Source organism: Xiphophorus couchianus, chromosome 1 (genome assembly GCF_001444195.1).
Source record: "Xiphophorus couchianus chromosome 1, X_couchianus-1.0, whole genome shotgun sequence".
NCBI classification, from domain to species: Eukaryota; Metazoa; Chordata; class Actinopteri; order Cyprinodontiformes; family Poeciliidae; genus Xiphophorus; species Xiphophorus couchianus.
Genome location: NC_040228.1, coordinates 441915 through 459831, shown reverse-complemented (window position 1 = coordinate 459831; position 17917 = coordinate 441915). Strand labels below are relative to the sequence as shown.

The 17917-nt window shown below is 41.6% G+C and overlaps 1 protein-coding gene across 2 annotated transcripts in view; it reads left to right on the top strand.

Moving 5' to 3' along the window:
• mtor (mechanistic target of rapamycin kinase) overlaps positions 1–17917 on the top strand; it is a 147903-nt gene that overhangs the window by 25807 nt on the left and 104179 nt on the right. For both annotated transcript variants that reach the window (XM_028021230.1, XM_028021223.1), the window contains exon 18: positions 3112–3241. In XM_028021230.1, coding sequence (XP_027877031.1) covers positions 3112–3241 — 130 coding nt within the window. The remainder of the gene's footprint in view (positions 1–3111; positions 3242–17917) is intronic.

The window sequence follows — 17917 nt, the reverse complement described above, 5'->3', positions numbered from 1 at the left end:
CCGGCTCTCGAGGACCATGATTGCCCACTCCTGCAGTAGTGGATTGGTGGTGGATGGCCATCACCTCCCAACACGGCTGTGATGTCAGCAAGGAGGTGGTGGAGTCATTTTTTGGGCCGAAATCATAGGGAGAGAAAGAGAGCTGGTTGGCCCTTTCAGAGTTCCCGAAAGTATATGGACTTTCTGACTGATCACTTTCTTTCATGGTTTAGAAAGAAGAGCCGTACCTTCTGTAGCAAAATCATCTTCATGCATGACATTGCACCATCTCATGCTGCAAGGAATACCACTGTGTCATTGGCTGCTATGGGCATAAAAGGGGAGAAACTCATGGTGTGGTCACCATCCTCCTCTGACCTCAACCCTATTGAGAACCTTTGGAGTTTCCTCAAGCAGAAGATCTGAGGGTGGAATGCAGTTCATATCAAACCAGCAGCTCTGAGAAGGTTTTGTGACATCCTGCAAAGAAATTCAAGCAGAAACTCCACAAACTCACAAGTTCAATGGATCAAGAATTGTGCTGTGATCAAAGAAGGGGTCCTATGTTAACATGGAACTCGGTCTGTAAGATGTTTTTGATTGAAGTAGCTTTTGATTTTAGTACCACTTAATGCTGCACATTCAAAGAATGATCATTTGCAGTTTTTTATAATCCATAAAATGTTTAGAAAACCTGCTGTGCATAATAATTTGGAACAGTGCATTTTGAGTTTTTTTATTTTTGAAAAAAAATACTGTTCTCATGGGGATCTTTGTTCAGTAAAATTAATTTATACTGTAATAGTTCATGACTTGAAAATTATACTGACCATCATTTGCATTGACCATTTAAGAAAATCTGAGAAAATATCACTTGCATAATAATTTGGAACACTGTGTGTGGGTATATATATACGGTATATATATATATATATACACTGCTCAAAAAAAATAAAGGGAACACTTAAACAACACAATATAACTCCAAGTAAATCAAACTTCTGTGAAATCAAACTGTCCACTTAGGAAGCAACACTGATTCACAATCAATTTCACCTGCTGTTGTGCAAATGGAATAGACAACAGGTGGAAATTATTGGCAATTAGCAAGACACACTCAATAAAGGAGTGGTTCTGCAGTTGGGACCACAGACCACTTCTCAGTACCTATGCTGTCTGGCTGATGTTTTGGTCAGTTTTGAATGTTGGTGGTGCTTTCACACTCGTGGTAGCATGAGACGGACTCCACAACCCACACAAGTGGCTCAGGTCGTGCAGCTCATCCAGGATGGCACATCAATGCGAGCTGTGGTAAGAAGGTTTGCTGTGTCTGTCAGCGTAGTGTCCAGAGGCTGGAGGCGCTACCAGGAGACAGGCCAGTACACCAGGAGACGTGGAGGAGGCCGTAGGAGGGCAACAACCCAGCAGCAGGACCGCTACCTCCGCCTTTGTGCAAGAAGGAACAGGAGGAGCACTGCCAGAGCCCTGCAAAATGACCTCCAGCAGGCTACAAATGTGCATGTGTCTGCACAAACGGTTAGAAACCGACTCCGTGAGGATGGTATGAGGGCCCGACGTCCACAGATGGGGGTTGTGCTCACAGCCCAACACCGTGCAGGACGCTTGGCATTTGCCAGAGAACACCAGGATTGGCAAATTCGCCACTGGCGCCTTGTGCTCTTCACAGATGAAAGCAGGTTCACACTGAGCACATGTGACAGACGTGACAGAGTCTGGAGATGCCGTGGAGAGCGGTCTGCTGTCTGCAACATCCTTCAGCATGACCGGTTTGGCAGTGGGTCAGCAATGGTGTGGGGTGGCATTTCTTTGGAGGGCCGCACAGCCCTCCATGTGCTCACCAGAGGTAGCCTGACTGCCATTAGGTACCGAGATGAGATCCTCAGACCCCTTGTGAGACCATATGCTGGTGCGGTTGGCCCTGGGTTCCTCCTAATGCAGGACAATGCTAGACCTCATGTGGCTGGAGTGTGTCAGCAAGATGAAGGCATTGAAGCTATGGACTGGCCAGCCCGTTCCCCAGACCTGAATCCGATTGAGCACATCTGGGACATCATGTCTCGCTCCATCCACCAACGTCACGTTGCACCACAGACTGTCCAGAAGTTGGCGGATGTCCAGGTCTGGGAGGAGATCCCTCAGGAGACCATCTGCCACCTCATCAGGAGCATGCCCAGGCGTTGTAGGGAGGTCATACAGGCACGTGGAGGCCACACACAATACTGAGCCTCATTTTGACTTGTTTTAAGGACATTACATTAAAGTTGGATCAGCGTGTAGTGTTATTTCACTTTAATTTTGTGTGTGGCTCCAAATCCAGGCCTCCATTGGTTAATAAATTTGATTTCTATTGATGATTTTTGTGTGATTTTGTTGTCAGCACATTCAACTTTGTACAGAACAAAGTATTCAATGAGAATATTTCTTTCATTCAGATCTAGGATGTGTTATTTGAGTGTTCCCTTTATTTTTTTGAGCAGTGTATATAATGTATATACACCCATAAATGTACATGGGTGTGTGTGTATATGCCGTCAAGAAGTTCACCCGTGGGTATAAGCATTTCAGATGAGTTACTATTGATAATTGTCTATATCCAGAATTATTGATTTTTTTCCTTAATTATCTAATATTCTACCAAACTGATGGGCTTTCCTGTTTTATCCACATTTTTCACTCCATGCTGTTTATTTCTCAGCAGTTATTAATGTAAACATGAAACTGCTTTTGTGCAAGTTACTCAGCAGGTTGTTACTAGGCAACCAGAGACCGAGTGAGTTTTTTCTATCAACTTAGCTAGTTGTGACAGGTTGAGTAGCTAAAACCTAAAGCTCAGCCCTTTCTGCTTGACTTATTAATACAGTTTAGAGCTGATGTGTTTATTTTTTTGGACTAACCAGTTAAGAATTGGTAACAGAAGTTTCTTAGTAGCAGATTTTTTAACTGAATTTAAACTGCGTGAAGCTACAACTGTGACACTTGATATATTTTGTGTAGAATATATTTACAAAGTTTTTTTACCTTAAGTGCAAGGTTCACAAACCTGCTGTTCTAGCATTCTGTCACAGAAGTGGCCAGCATGATTCATCAGAAGGTTGATGTGCGTCCCAACAGGCCATCCGAGTCCTGGGTCTGCTCGGCGCTCTGGATCCCTACAAGCACAAGGTGAACATCGGCATGATCGATCAGTCACGGGATGCCTCTGCTGTCAGCCTCTCCGAATCCAAGTCCAACCAGGACTCGGGTAGGTCCCATCCATGTTACCCACACGTGTTTTTCTCACAAAGAGCCACATTGTGGGTGATATTATCTTTTCATTAGCCTTCCTTGAAATTTGCAGCAGTTATGAGATTTTTATTTCAAAGCTGGAAACAGTTCTATTTTTTTTTTTGTAAAAAAACCCCCTCAAATCAAGCCACAGCCACATGAATATACAGTATGTTTTACTATGTCCAGTCTGGTAAATATTTTTAACCACCTGAGAAGACTTTGTACTTCTTGGACTGCTTCTATTTGTTGTGTCACAGCGAGTGGTTGACAGAAAAAGAACAAGAAAAGTGACTTATGATTTAAATAGGTTTTTGTTACACTTGAAAATATTGTTTGGATAAAACCAGTTCAATTACTGAAAATGGGATTTATGTAGTAACAGCACTGACTTAATGCTGCCACAATTATGAGTTTCTAATTAAATAGTAATAACATTTTAAGCAAAATAAAATGTCCTTCTTTCAAACTTTGTAAATTAAATCAAGGTGGTTATGTTACAATGCTCTGAAAAAGTATTTGCCCCCTTACACATTTCTTCAGTTCTTTTTTCTTTTTTTACATATTTGTTAAAAGTTTCAGATTGTAAAACTAATTTAAATACCGGACAGTCAGTTTTTAAGTTACAGTTTCTAGGCATGCATAATTTATCGGCACTAAGATCGGTATCGGCCGATATTAATCATGTTTTAAGATATTGGTATCGGTCTGATAAATAAAACTGGGACAATTTTAACAACTGGTAATTATTTCATGTTGGTGTTTCAGGAGAGGTATGAAGGAGGCTAGTCATTTGCTATTTGTTTGGCCATATTATAGCGCTGCATAGTGGCAAGTTTAACTGAAGCACTGGTGAAGTCAGTGGGGATGGTCATTTTTTTTTCCAAGGTGTCAAAATGGTAGTGAATTTTATACATATCGTGGTGGATCTCTTATAGTTTCATTTATTAAGGGGAAAGAAACCATCCTGCCCAACTTGTGTGAAGAAGCAGTTTCTACTTTGGTAAATTACGTATATGGGATCAAACACATTTGTTTAAAAGGTGGATTAAATCCACATCTAAACCTGATTACTTCCAGGCTTGTAGAATCAGTTGAATAAAACTCTTCTGACAACATGAAGTAGGCTGAAAGACAGTCAGTTTCATCTAACATCGTGGAAAGGGTAAAAAGCCATTTTTAAAGCTTTTCACTCCAGAGAACCAACGTTGTCCACAAAGGCAGAAGACATGCAGCAGTGGTGAAACCTCCTGGGAGTAGTAGGCGTGTCCAAATTTCACAGCAACGACTCATCCAGCAAGTCACAAAACATCTTCATCATTGCAAGCCTCACTTGCCTCAGTTGAGGTCAGTGTTCATTGTTGAGCAATGAGATGGAAAAACTGGACAAAAACGGCACCTATGTGATTTTTACAAGGCTAACGTCACTGTTGACTGAAAAGAATAGAAGGCCGCATTTGTATTCTTTTGAGGCCATCAACATAGTTTTGGAAAGTGGTCAATGGATGGAAGAGGTGAAAAAGTGAAAGGTACCTGGACGGTGTGCGTCCCATGACGTCTGGGACAAGAAAAACATTCAGTCAGACACTGGGAGTGATGTAACTGAGTAGCGTTCAGGGATGCAAGTTATCGATTAATCAGTTAATATAAAGTTCATTCATTTCATCAATTGACTAATGATTAATTATTAAGTAGTTGTAAGGAGTAGTTTTCTGTTGCTTTAAGAGGGCTGACCATCTTCGAAACATAAAGGGCAAAATCTTTCATCACATGCCGAATTTAAAAAGTCATTACATTTTAACATTATTTTGTTATTGGCAAAATAAACAAATAATTGTGGTTTTCTCACATTACTATTAAACTTAGACAAATGTATAAAACATAACAAAACAGGATTCTAATAAGGTTGTTGAATTTAAAAAAAAGATAAAAAGAACAAAATATATAAAACATTTGAGTCCCATAAACAGATGTTCATATAGAAGAACCATCTTTGGTTGCTCTTGAAGGAACGTTAAAATTTCTCCATTAACTCACAAATATCACTGATATCACCAATGGCGTTATGTTCTGTTTCCATGTTAGAGGTTTTCTGCGTTGGCTTCTAGCACATCAGTAATTTTTTTATTTTTTTTATTTTAATAATTATATTTATTGGTTTTCAATGTTTTGACAAATAAACAAATACAATACAAGAACAAGAGAACAGTCCAGCTCTTATAGTTACATACCTGTGTATATACATATGCATGCACATACACACCAAAGAGAAAAGAAAAGAAGGAAGGGAAAAAAGAAAATTGAAAAAAAAAAAAACAACAACAAAAAAAACAATGAAAGACAAATGGTCTGCACCAGAACATTTCAGGTCTTTACAATTCGGTCCTCCTCAAATTACAAATCCTCTCCAGAGAAGCACAGAAGTTTCAAATCCTACATAAGAAATAAAAGGCTCCCAAACTTTATGAAAGTTATCTTCTTTATCGTGCAGTTTGCTCGTTAAATAGTCCAGAGATATATAGTCCAGTACTATATTTAGCCATTGTGATTTACTTGGAGCTTTGTCAGAAATCCAATTCAGTACCACATATTTTCTTGCACAAAAAGTAAGCATTCTGTAGAGTTGACGCTGACATTTACCAGTAATGCTGGCGTCAGTTAAACCAAGTAGTAAATACAATGGATTGAATTGTGTGCAAACAGAGAAAATCTTATCTAATTCACATTTTATTGTATACCAAAAATGTTGAATTTCCCTGCAGGACCAGTAACAATGTGTAAGACCACCAATATCTGTTCTACATTTTAGACATAATGGCGAGAAGCTTGTATTGAACTTACTTCGCTGAGAAGGAGAAATGTGCGCACGGTGTAAGATTTTCAATTGCATGGCCTTAACCCGATTGCAAATACTTAAAGACTTTGCATTCCTCCAAGCCTCGTCCCACCCCTCCTGATCTATTGCCCACTGCAATTCCCTTTCCCAGACTTCTTTTAACACTAGGATGATACGGTTTTCGAGTCCTTCCCATATCGGCTCAACAGGGCCAAAAGGCCGGAGTCCACCCTGACGACTCTGATAGCTCAAATTAGCATCCCTTCTTCAATTGTAAATGTGGCCGTTGACCGTCAGGCCAGAAGGTAGGAGTGTGAATTGTCCATGTTGGGGGTGGGTATCTATGATACCTGCAGGAGATCAGATCTCCTGTAGGTAGTGCTCTTCAGTTTAGTTTTGAAGCATACATGAAGTGTTTTTGGAGAGATGTGACCTTTTGCAGCTGATCCATGATGTTGTGCTGCATTATCCAGGTCATTTTGCCAAATGTACATAGAGTTTGCAAAACATACAATCTATTTCAAAAAATATGCAAAGGTTTTTCTAAAAGAAATGAGTAATGTTTCTCTTTGAAATAAAGCTAAGAGGGTATAACATGACAGTTTAGAAATAAACTAACCAAATTAATTGTGTTGATCCACCTCAAAAAAATCATGCAAAAAGTGTAAGCAAAAGAGATCTGGGAGACTTTGCACATGCAAATTTGCATGCAGCCTTTTGTGCTGTGGAGGATAAATAGGTGACTGCTTCACCTATTTAGTTCACAAGAACTAATGGCATTTATTTCAGTCATAATCTTGCGGGGGGTGACCAAGGTTCCATCACTATGTGACAGCTGGTCAGCAAACCTGGCAAACATGATTGACATGGCAGCACTGAATGCACATGTGCTTTATCAGGCATGCATTGGGGTGCAGGAGAGACGGGTGGACTTCCTGGTTGAGCTTGCAAAAGAGTTCGGTAACTCTCATGTGAGTGAGAAGAAGGCACACAAGGAGAAACTGCTTCGGCAACAACCTTCCACACCCAGCTCAGGCAAAAGGGCGAAGTGTCAGGTCAACCATCGATGCAGGATGCGTGTCCTGAGGCCGAAACATCATCAGTGACCCCTCACACCCCCACCATGGACTGTTCTCCCTGCTGCCCTCTGGAAAGAGGTTCTGCAGCATCCGGTGCAGGCCCACCTGGTTCCGAAACAGCTTTTTCCTACTTGCCATCAGACTGCTGAACTCTTAACTGGACTGCACTCAAAAACTGGTCTCCACTTTATACCTTGCACATGTACAGAGCTAAATAACTTCTATTTTACTGTCAGTCCTGCACTTTATATTTTATATTTAGATTTATATTCATATTTTATACTGTATTTTATTTTACTCACAACATTGGAACCTCAAACATTATCCTGAGCCGTATGCAACGAAATTTCGTTCTGTATACACCCTGTGCATTGAAAATGACAACAAAGTCAGTCGAAGTCGAAGTCTAAGGAACAATTGTGCAACTGTGAGATGCGTTGAGGCCACTAACAGGTACTGATAAGGTAATGGCCCTATTTACTGAACAAAAGCACCTGCTAGATAAAATCCTTCAGGCCAGTTGGACTATCTAAGCCGAAATAGGTATATGTCAAAATGGCCTAACTCAAGCCATTCTAGTGTATTTGATAAGGGGTGCTCTTTCAGTAAATTGTAAAAGATTTTAATTGAAGTTCTTACCCTAGGGGAAAAATAGCTGTTTTTCACACACCGAAATTGTTTGGTCTACATCGAGTGTGGTTTTTTTCTGTATAAAATCTCTAATTTGTAAATAGCGAAAGAAATCCTGTCTCCCAATGTCATATTTATCCATTAGTTGCGAGAATGATAATAACGTAGCACCTTCCATCAAGTCGGAAAGTGTACGAATTCCCTTTATTGACCATATTTTAAAGCCAGACTCCATAGCGCCTGGTAGGAACATGGGATTATCACAGATAGGTGTAAGAGGTGATATAATTTGGGACCTGTCCTCAAGTTTTTGAACCATTTGCCATGCCCTCACAGTGTTAATAGTAATGGGGTTACTGCAGTACATTTTTATAATATTATTTTTTTTCAAAAAAAGTAAATTTTTTAAAGGGAACCTGGACATAGAGCTTTCTATATCGAGCCACAGAGAGGCAGGACCCCCTGTCCAATCAGCAGCAGCACGCATATGGGCACTGATCTGATACTTTCGTATGTCTGGGAGAGCAAGGCCTCCACCTGTGGCCGGGAGGCACAGTGTAGAAATTTTTAAGCGTGGTTTCCTTCCTGCCCATATAAAAGAACTTAGCCACCCATTTAGAACCTTAATTGTTTTACGGAGAAAAAGAACTGGAATCATTTGTATGGGATATAAAAGTCTGGGCAGGACATTCATTTTTAGGAGAGACACGCGGCCCAACCAAGAGAGAGGCAGTGTCCTCCATCTTTCGAGGTCCAGCCGGATCCGTTCAAATAAGGGAGTGAAATTGGCCCTATACATTTTGTCGAATGAGGGGGTAATTTTTATTCCCAGGTATGAAAATCCTTCTGGGGACCAAGTGAAAGGAAAAGGAAAAGGAGCAGGTATAGATGGTTGGTGTTTTAATGTGCCTAGTGGCATAACCTCTGATTTGTTGTAATTGATTTTATAACCCGAAAAATCCCCAAACCTGTTAATGGTCTCAATGAGATGTGGAATAGAGTCCTCAGGCTGAGATAGAAATATGAGCACATCGTCGGCATATAAAGTAATCTTGTGTTGTCTCTCTCCAATGGTCAGACCGCCTATCTCCCCATGGGTCCGCACCGCCTCCGCCAGAGGCTCTATAACTAGAGCAAAAAGCAGGGGCGAGAGGGGGCAGCCTTGGCGCGTTCCCCTCCGCACCTGAAAATTTGCCGATCGTAAACCGTTAGTAATAACAGCTGAACAGGGCTCGCTGTAAAGTATTCTGATCCAATTGACAAAATTTTCCCCCAAACCGAACTTTCTCAGAGTGTAGAAGAGATATGACCACTCAACGCGATCAAATGCCTTTTCAGCATCTAGGGAGACAACTAGACCAGGCATTGCACTTTGATTGAAGAATTGGATCACGTTGAGCAACCTACGCATGTTATTGAAGGAGCTACGTCCCTTAATAAAGCCAGTTTGATCTTCATTGATAAGTGTTGGGAGTAGGATCTCCAAACGTTTTGCTAATATTTTTGAAAGGATCTTTAAGTCTACATTTAATAAGGAAATTGGCCTGTATGAGGCACAATCTTCCGGTGGTTTGTTTTTTTTAAGTATTAGAGATATATTGGCTTCCCTCAATGACATGGGCAAATGACCCTTCCGAAAAGAGTCGTTAAACATGTGCAACAGTGGTTCGGCTAGTAGAGTGACGAACTCTTTGTAAAATTCTACAATAAGAAAGTCAGGCCCTGCTGTTTTTCCAGGCTGAAGACCTTTAATGGCCTCCGTAACTTCCTTAATAGTTATAGGACTGTCTAGTGTCGACTTTTGGATTTCTGTCAGACAAGGAAGGTTAAAGTTGGAAAAAAAGGTGTTCATTAGCTCTGTAGTGTCAATAGAGACCTGGGATTTGTAGAGATTCTCGTAAAAATTTTTGAAGGTATTATTAATACCATTTGAGTCAAAGAGCTGTTTGCCATTCCTGTCATTAATGAATGATATATTTTGAGAATCTGATTTCTTTTTGCACATCAGTAATTTAAATGAGAAGCTGATGCTGCTCCATCATGCAACTCAGCTGAATCAGTGCTACTAATAAGATAAGATAAGATAAATCTTTATTGTCATTGTCACCAGGACAACGAAATTTAAAAGGTGCCATCAGTCAGTGCATATGCTTAAAAACAAAAAATAACTGTCTCACAATTCACACACAATGTAAGAATTAACAAATAACTGGTAAACCCCCCCCCCCCAAAAAACTAATAAATAAGAACAGCCACATTCTCACATACATCATTCATGATGATTAATGGATGTTTTTGATTGCATTTAGTTTTGTTATTGCTGTCAGGTAGAAACTGTCTCTGAGACGGTTGGTTCTTGTTCTGGTTGCTCTGTATCTTCTGCCTGAAGGCAGCAGTGTGAACAGAGAATGTCCAGGGTGAGAAGTGTCCTTTGTGATATGCTGTGCTTTTCTTAGACAGCGGTCGCTGTGCAGGTCCTCCAGTGAGGGGAGAGGGCAGCCAATGATTTTTTAGTCTGTATTCACAACCCTTTGGAGAGCTTTCCTTTGAGCCGTAGTGCTGCTGTTATACCATACGCAGATACAGTAGGTCAGTATGCTCTCTATGGAGCACTTGTAGAAGGACACCAGCAACTTCTCCTTGATGTTGTTCCTCCTGAGAACCCTCAGGAAGTACAGTCTTTGCTGGGCCTTTTTTATCAGCTCGAAGGTGTTCATGTTCCATGTGAGGCCCTGTTCAATGTGGACCCCCAGGAAACGGAAATCAGCTACCCTCTCCACACATTTTCCCCTAATGGTTAGTGGTGTAATGTCCGTTTTATTCCTCCTGTAATATATTATGAGTTCTTTTGTCTTTGAGTTGTTGAGGAGCAGATTGTTCTCCCTGCACCACACCACCAGCCGCTCCACCTCACCCCTGTAGGTGGACTCGTCGCCTCCTGAGATGAGCCCCACCACTGTGGTGTCATCAGCAAACTTGATGATGGTGTTGCTGTGGTGGGCAGAGGTGCAGTCATATGTGTACAGACAATAGAGCAGGGGGCTCAGCACACAGCCCTGTGGAGAGCCAGTACTAAGGCTGAGGGCAATGGATGTATATTTTCCCACCCTAACTCTCTGCTGTCAGTTGGTCAATAAGCTCAGAATCCACATGCAGGTGGAGTGAGGGAGGCCCAGGTCCCCCAATTTGTCCACCAGTCTGTGAGGGTTAGGGTTAGGAAGCAGAGCTGTAGTCTACAAAGAGCATCCGCACATAGCTCCCCTGCTGCTCCAGATGTGACAGAGCAGCATGGAGGGCCGTGATCACAGCGTCCTCTGTGGATCTGTTGGCTCTGTAGGCGAACTGGTGGTGGTCAAAGCCAGGAGGGAGAAGTGGTGTGATGTGACCCCGGACCAGTTTTTCAAAACACTTCGTCACCACAGGGGTTAGTGCCACTGGCCGGTAGTCGTTGAGGCAAGAGATGTGAGGTTTCTTGGGTATGGGGACTATGGTGGAAGATTTCAGGCAGGATGGGACTGTAGACAGGGCTAGGGACTGGTTGAAGATCCTGGTGAAGACAGCTGATCGGCGCAGTCTTTCAGGACACGTCCAGGGACGCCATCAGGTCCAGCAGCCTTCCTTGGGTTGACAGCCCGCAGTGTGCGCCTCACCTCGTGCTCCTCTACAACGAGGAGTGTGGTGTTGTGGGTTGCTTGGTGTAGTGTGGTTGCCTCTGTTGGCTTCACCTCAAAGCGGGCAAAGAAGAGGTTCAGCTCCTCTGCCAGCGTGGCGTCGCCTTCCGCAGCTGCGAGGTTGGTCCTGTAGTTGGTGAGATGCTGGATTCCCTGCCACACCTGCCTGCTGTTGTTGCTGTCAAGGTAGCCCTCTATCCTCCTCCTGTAGTCAGACTTAGCCATTCTGATGCCGCTCTTCAAGTTAGCTCGGGCTGTACTGTAGACGGTCCTGTCCCCAGACCTGAAGGCGGTATTCCTGGTCTTTAGCAGTCGCTGGACTTCCTGAGTCATCCAGGGCTTCTGGTTTGGGAAGACCCGGATGCGTTTATCCACAGCTACAGTGTCAATACAGTCATTGATGTAGCACAGTACACTGTCTGTAAAAACCTCCAGGTCCTGATGTTCAAAAACATCCCAGTTTGTCCTGTTGAAACAGTCCTGCAGCTGCTGTGTCGCATCCTGGGGCCAGGATTTGATGGTTTTGGTGATGGTTGGAGCAATTTTCCTGAGGGGGGCATAAGCAGGAATTAAATGCAGGGACAGGTGATCCGACTGACCCAGGTGAGGAAATGGTCTAGCCCTGTAGCCTAGCTTGATGTTGGAGTAGACTTTGTCCAGAGTGTTAGCCTCTCTTGTAGCACACTTTACATGCTGGTGGAATTTGGGGACCGCTGTCTGCATGGCTGAAGTCCCCCGCTATGATGTGCACAGCATCTGGATAGATGCTCTGCAGATGGCTAATGTTGCCATGCAAAAGTCCAATAGCTGTTTTAGCATTAGCATCCGGTGGTATGTAAACAGCGGTTACCATGACTTCGGTGAACTCTCTGGGGAGGTATATTGGTCTACATCTAACAGTCACATACTCCAGGTCTGGGGAGCAATGGCTGATGACAGTCGCTGTGTTAGTACACCAGGTGTTGTTCACGTACACACAGAGCCCTCCTCCTCTGCTCTTACCGGAATCTTTCGTTCTGTCGTGGCGCTGTACTGTGTAGCCTGCTAGCTCGATGGCAGAGTCCGCTACGTCTGGATGCAGCCAGGTCTCCGTGATCAGAAGAATACAGCTGTCCTTCACTGCGCTGTGAGATGCAGCCTGTAGTCTCAGTTCATCCATCTTGTTTGCAAGGGATCTGGCGTTTGAGAGAGAGTGAGGGGGAGTGATAACTGAAGGATTCTGTTGAGGCTTTATTTTTCAGAACAGAACCACATAATGTTAATCCCACAACGGACTCTGTTTGGACCGTTTTTCTTTTCAGTTCAGGGAGGTATATCTCCGCCATCTTTGTTCCTGTATCAACGTAGTCCTGCTTAAAGATGACCAGTGGTGCCCTCTGCTGGATGGCGGCCAAACTACCACATCAAAAAAAGGTCTAAGCAGATTTTATTAATCGGTTGGAGCTAATTTTACTCTGATAAACTATTAATCGACAATTAATGGTTTACATTCCTAGTAGCGTTGCTTTGCTTCTTTAGGACCTGGACATCTTTCTGTATTTAATGAAGCAAGAGCTTGGAAACGTGAAATTCAAACACAATTAGTTCATAAAGAATGATCCAAAGTATTGATGAGTAACTTCTCTAAAGATCAAATGAAGTGTGCATTTAAATGTGACTGTGGTGATGTGGTATGAGCTTTAACAGGCCATGCAAGCTTTAAAAGCTTTTGATGAGGCTGAAAACCACCTAGACAGCACAATATGAATGAAACGACATTGATTCAATGTCAGGCAGAAACATTGAATCTATGCTGAAGCCTGACATTGAAACAAAATTGAAAGAGGTTTGTGACTTACATGTTGAATTAACGTTAAGGTTTCAAACATAGGTGACACTATATCAATGTTGATTCAACCATCATCTGAAAGTGCATGCACAATGCACATGCACATCTGCATGCACATTTGGGTTGATTTTATATTGAATGAAGGCAAAGGAATCAATGTTGATTTATGTACATTTTTTGGTCTGATATGTCTACATGGTATGCCATTAAAAGTTCACTGGTGTTATACACAGTTTTATTGGCACATTATTAGTATTATGTCATTCAAAATTATCTGACATTAACATATTTCCAAAAATGTCTGTACACAAGCTTAAAAATGACAACATGGCATTAATATAACATTTTATTTAAGAAAACAGGGATAGATCTTTAAACATATTTGACTCCTTTTTGACTGTTAGAACAACAGTCTATTGTCCATGAAGAACAGCATTCATGAGGTTAAGCTTTGTACTGTATGAACCAGGGAAACAGTACAAGTTAGGGTAACCCAGCGCTTCTCAATTCCAGTCCTCAGGCCCCCCTGCTCTGCATGTTTTAGATGTGCCTCTATTCCAGAGCAGCTGATTCAAATGACTGCATGACTATCAAGTGCTACTATCAAGTGCTGCAGAAGCCTGTTAATCACCCACATATTCAACCCAGGTGTAAGGCAGAAGGGAACCTCCTAAAACATGCAGGGCAGGGGGGGCGTGAGGACTGGAATTGAGAAACACTGGGGTAACCCAAGTTTGACTCTGGTTGGCATCGCTTTGGTTCCTTGCGATGCCTTCCTCCCATTCTGGCGCCTAGTGAAGCCTCTTCTTGACAGTTTCCCTGCAGTCCTTGACAGTCAGCTTTGGGTCAAACTGCTGAGCAGGAGCTGAAAAACATAAAAATAAGAGTGAGGAAAGTACCGGTTAGAAGATGATAAACATTTTTGAATTACAAAGTTGGGGGGAGGGGGAGTAAAGGGGGAAAGGTTAGGTGTGTGTGGGTGGGGTCAGGAGAAGGGGAAGTTGGGAAGGAGTGGGGTAAGGGTGTGACAAACGACATACTTTGATTCAAATTTTCCCAACCCTGGTCCTTAAGTCAAACTGACCTGCATGTTTTCAATTCAGCAAATCCCTGTTAATCAGCCATCAATTTAAATCATGTGTGGTGAATAAGGGAAGTGCCTTAAACTTGCAGGGCAGTGTGCCTGGAGGACCAGTGTTGAAAAACACTAGATTATACATTGGCATTTCAATCATTAGAATTTGACCACAAAATAACATTGATTCAATGACATCTTTTCAACATTAGTTAATTGGCTAGAATTGGATGATTGTTTGATGATTTATCCACCATCAGTCGTCAAAATTAACCATAAATTCAACCTTTGTGATCATAATTCAACCTTTGTGATCATAATTCAACATTGAATTAACATATTTTGCAAACAAACCATCAGCGAAGTCGCTGTGTGTTTGGAACAACCAACTCATGTAAATAGTGGGGGTGGACCGCTTCACTCCTTGTAGATGTTTTTGTGTCAACATATCACGCACAGTCAGTAAAATGTTTTATGGACAAGTAAAAAAATGTACAGATAGGAATCACAACCCATTATCTTCAACAGTGCTTAATTTAAAACGTGATTAACCCCCACTCAGGGGTGATCTCCTGAGTGGGGATCAGGATCTCACCCAGAGCTCCGATGAGGAGGAGAATTTAAACCCAGCCATTTAATTCAAGGATTTTCAAGACATTTCTGCTTGTTTATGATCCGTGCTAGAAAATCACTCCAGAAGAAAAGAAGAAAAATAATTAGTCAGTTTTGACTTGTGGAAAATATCGCAGATCAGAGCAGGACTAAAAAAAAACTAAAAAAAACCAGCTGGTCTTTCAAAGACAAAACGATTGCTGTAGGACTGAACCGCAGAGATGATTGATTATGCCCTACGATGATGACATATGTTTGCAATAAGGCAATTATTTATTAGTCAGGGCAAACCTACTGCAGTCCAATGTTAAATCTGGAGGGGACTGCTTGTGGTTTTAGTCATGTGAATTGCTTAATGTGTCTTATATAAACCATTAGAATCTTGTCTGTCCAAACCCACTTGCTTGAAGATATCCCATAGCTCATTGTATAAATCTGCACGTCATTAGAAATAACACTGAGGGGATGTTTACCTTCGCAGTCATGACAGGAATACAGTTATTGGACAGTCATAATCCTGGCTCTGAAAGGCTAACAGATTTGTAATTTGTTTAAATCTTTATTGATTTAAATTGAATCCCAGTCCTACTTTATCTCCCCCAGTTTAACAGTGAAAGACTCCTGAGTGAACAAGTTAGAAAAGAGTTATTCTTTTTATAAGTCAATGACAATAACTTCTATCTTTCACTGTCCTTGCAGACAAAAATGGCTCAGCCTGAACACCAGCAGGTCATTAACAGTTTCTACTGGTGATCCAACATGCTGATTGGTACCGGAGGATTTGCTCTTAACATGCTTTGCAGAAGTTTCCACACCTCTTAAACCAGAGGTGTGGAAACTTTTTCGCCACAGAATTCAATTAATTAAAATGAGGAAAAATATGTCCATTGTGATTTTTTTCCTCCCTCAGTTTTACCTACTCAATATAAACATTTCTATAAAATCTGTATATAATTAATGATCCAAAACATAAAAATGACTTTGGACTGTTGCCTTATTAAACGAAAACAGACAGACATTTTTTGTGTCATAAATTGTTTTCTGTACTGTTGGTCAAATTTTTACCCCTCTTGCCTTACGGATCAGGGGCCCAATAAAATCATTTCAAGGGCCACAAATGGCCCCCAGGCCACACTTTGGACACCTCTGTCTTAAACATTCCCACATTATGACATTCAACAACCTATCTTATTTTTTTTTAAAAAGTCAAAAAATCTACATATGGTACACAATGGATTTTGAGTCATCCATCATCAGGTCATGAAAAATTTAAATAAAATCCATTGAAGTTTGTGGTTGTGATAAAACAAAGTGTGAAAAATGAATGGAGTATAAATAGTTTTGCAGGGTAATGTGCTGTTATTGTTGATTGATGGTGTAACTAAGCAAGCATGGCCTCCAACAGGCTTTACTACTCTTTACTTCAATCTGTGTGGAATAAATATCTAACTGCAGACACTGGTTAGACCAGTTTAGCTTGTAAATAACAGCCAAACGTCTCATGGTTCTTCTGGAGAATTTGACTGGAAATTTTCTGCTTTCACGAACAGGCAATCATGTACAATATCTTGAAAATTCACGGTAACAACGGTAAAAATGTCCCATCTGTCTTTTTTTTTTTTTTAAAGATTTTATTGGCTCTAGTGACCTTTATTTGACAGTGAATTGACAGGAAAGAGGGTAATGAGAGAAGGGGGAAGACATGCGGCAAAGGTCGCCAGGCCGGGAATCGAACCTGTGACAGCCACATCAAGGACTAAGGCCTCTATATGTGGGTTGTGCTTAATCCCTGCGCCACCACACCACACCCCCTGTCTTTTTGTCATTCGAAACCGGACCGGACCGCCTCTTCTCTCATCCACTCCAAGTATGACCTTGGACTGTACAGTAATGGTTTTCCCAGTTTGTTTTTGAACTGAATGGACTGAGATCAGAACTGGAGGTTGTATATCTGTTGGCGGGCTTGTCAGGGTCACCGTCTGGGGCACGACAGCCCACTTCTGTATGTGAGAAGAGCCTGGATATATTCGTTGCCTCACCTGACTTCAAATTACAGTTTTCACATCAAAACAGTACCCAAGAGTCATAAAAACGATGAAATGCTGCCTTCTTGCTGGATCACAGGGCTGTTTTATGTGCGTTATTATGGCACTGGAACAATTCATTTTTTCTATCTAGCTGAAGGCTAAATTATTACAGCACTGTTCCCTTTCTGGGCTGGTCTTGGTCTTCTTAGTGAGCTGATATATTTAAGCATCTTTACACATCTGTTTGTTTTTATGGGTTTAAGTTTGGAATAACAAAATGGTGAATAGAAAAGCTACTTTATTTTGACTGAAAGTGTCCAGAGTCAGAGATGTACTGTAGAATATAACTCTAAGAAGCCTTGTAAAACTCTGATGGTCTGAAGATATTTCTCAATAACAATGTTGATCTGTTTCTTATGAGACAAAAAAGTAGATACATTCAGTTATTGCAAGAAATATGACATCACTGAAGATGGAAGCCCAAAGAGATCATTGGTGGAATTTATCATTTGGTAATATTCTAATATTTTGGGATATGTCTATTAATTGTAGAGTTTAAATCGGACGTAAAAAACACATCCTGACCTGAGCCCATAGGCATTGTGTCTTAACCCGATCCGACCTGATTAATTAACTTTAATTAGAGCCATGAGCCCAAAGTAAATCCAACATACTATTTCAATTAAGAATTTATCGCTTTTGTCCCGTTTTAAGCTTCTAATGTCTTCTAGCTTAGAAGACGTTAGAAGCTTGTTGTAACCGCAGGATGAGAAAAGGTCAAATCATCTGGGATGTGTGATTAGTGGGATCTGATCTCTGCTGCAGGTGCAGCAGGTCAGGGCTGATGCACTTCTCCACCCTGCTTACTTACTTTGTCTCCTGAACAGGTTGAACT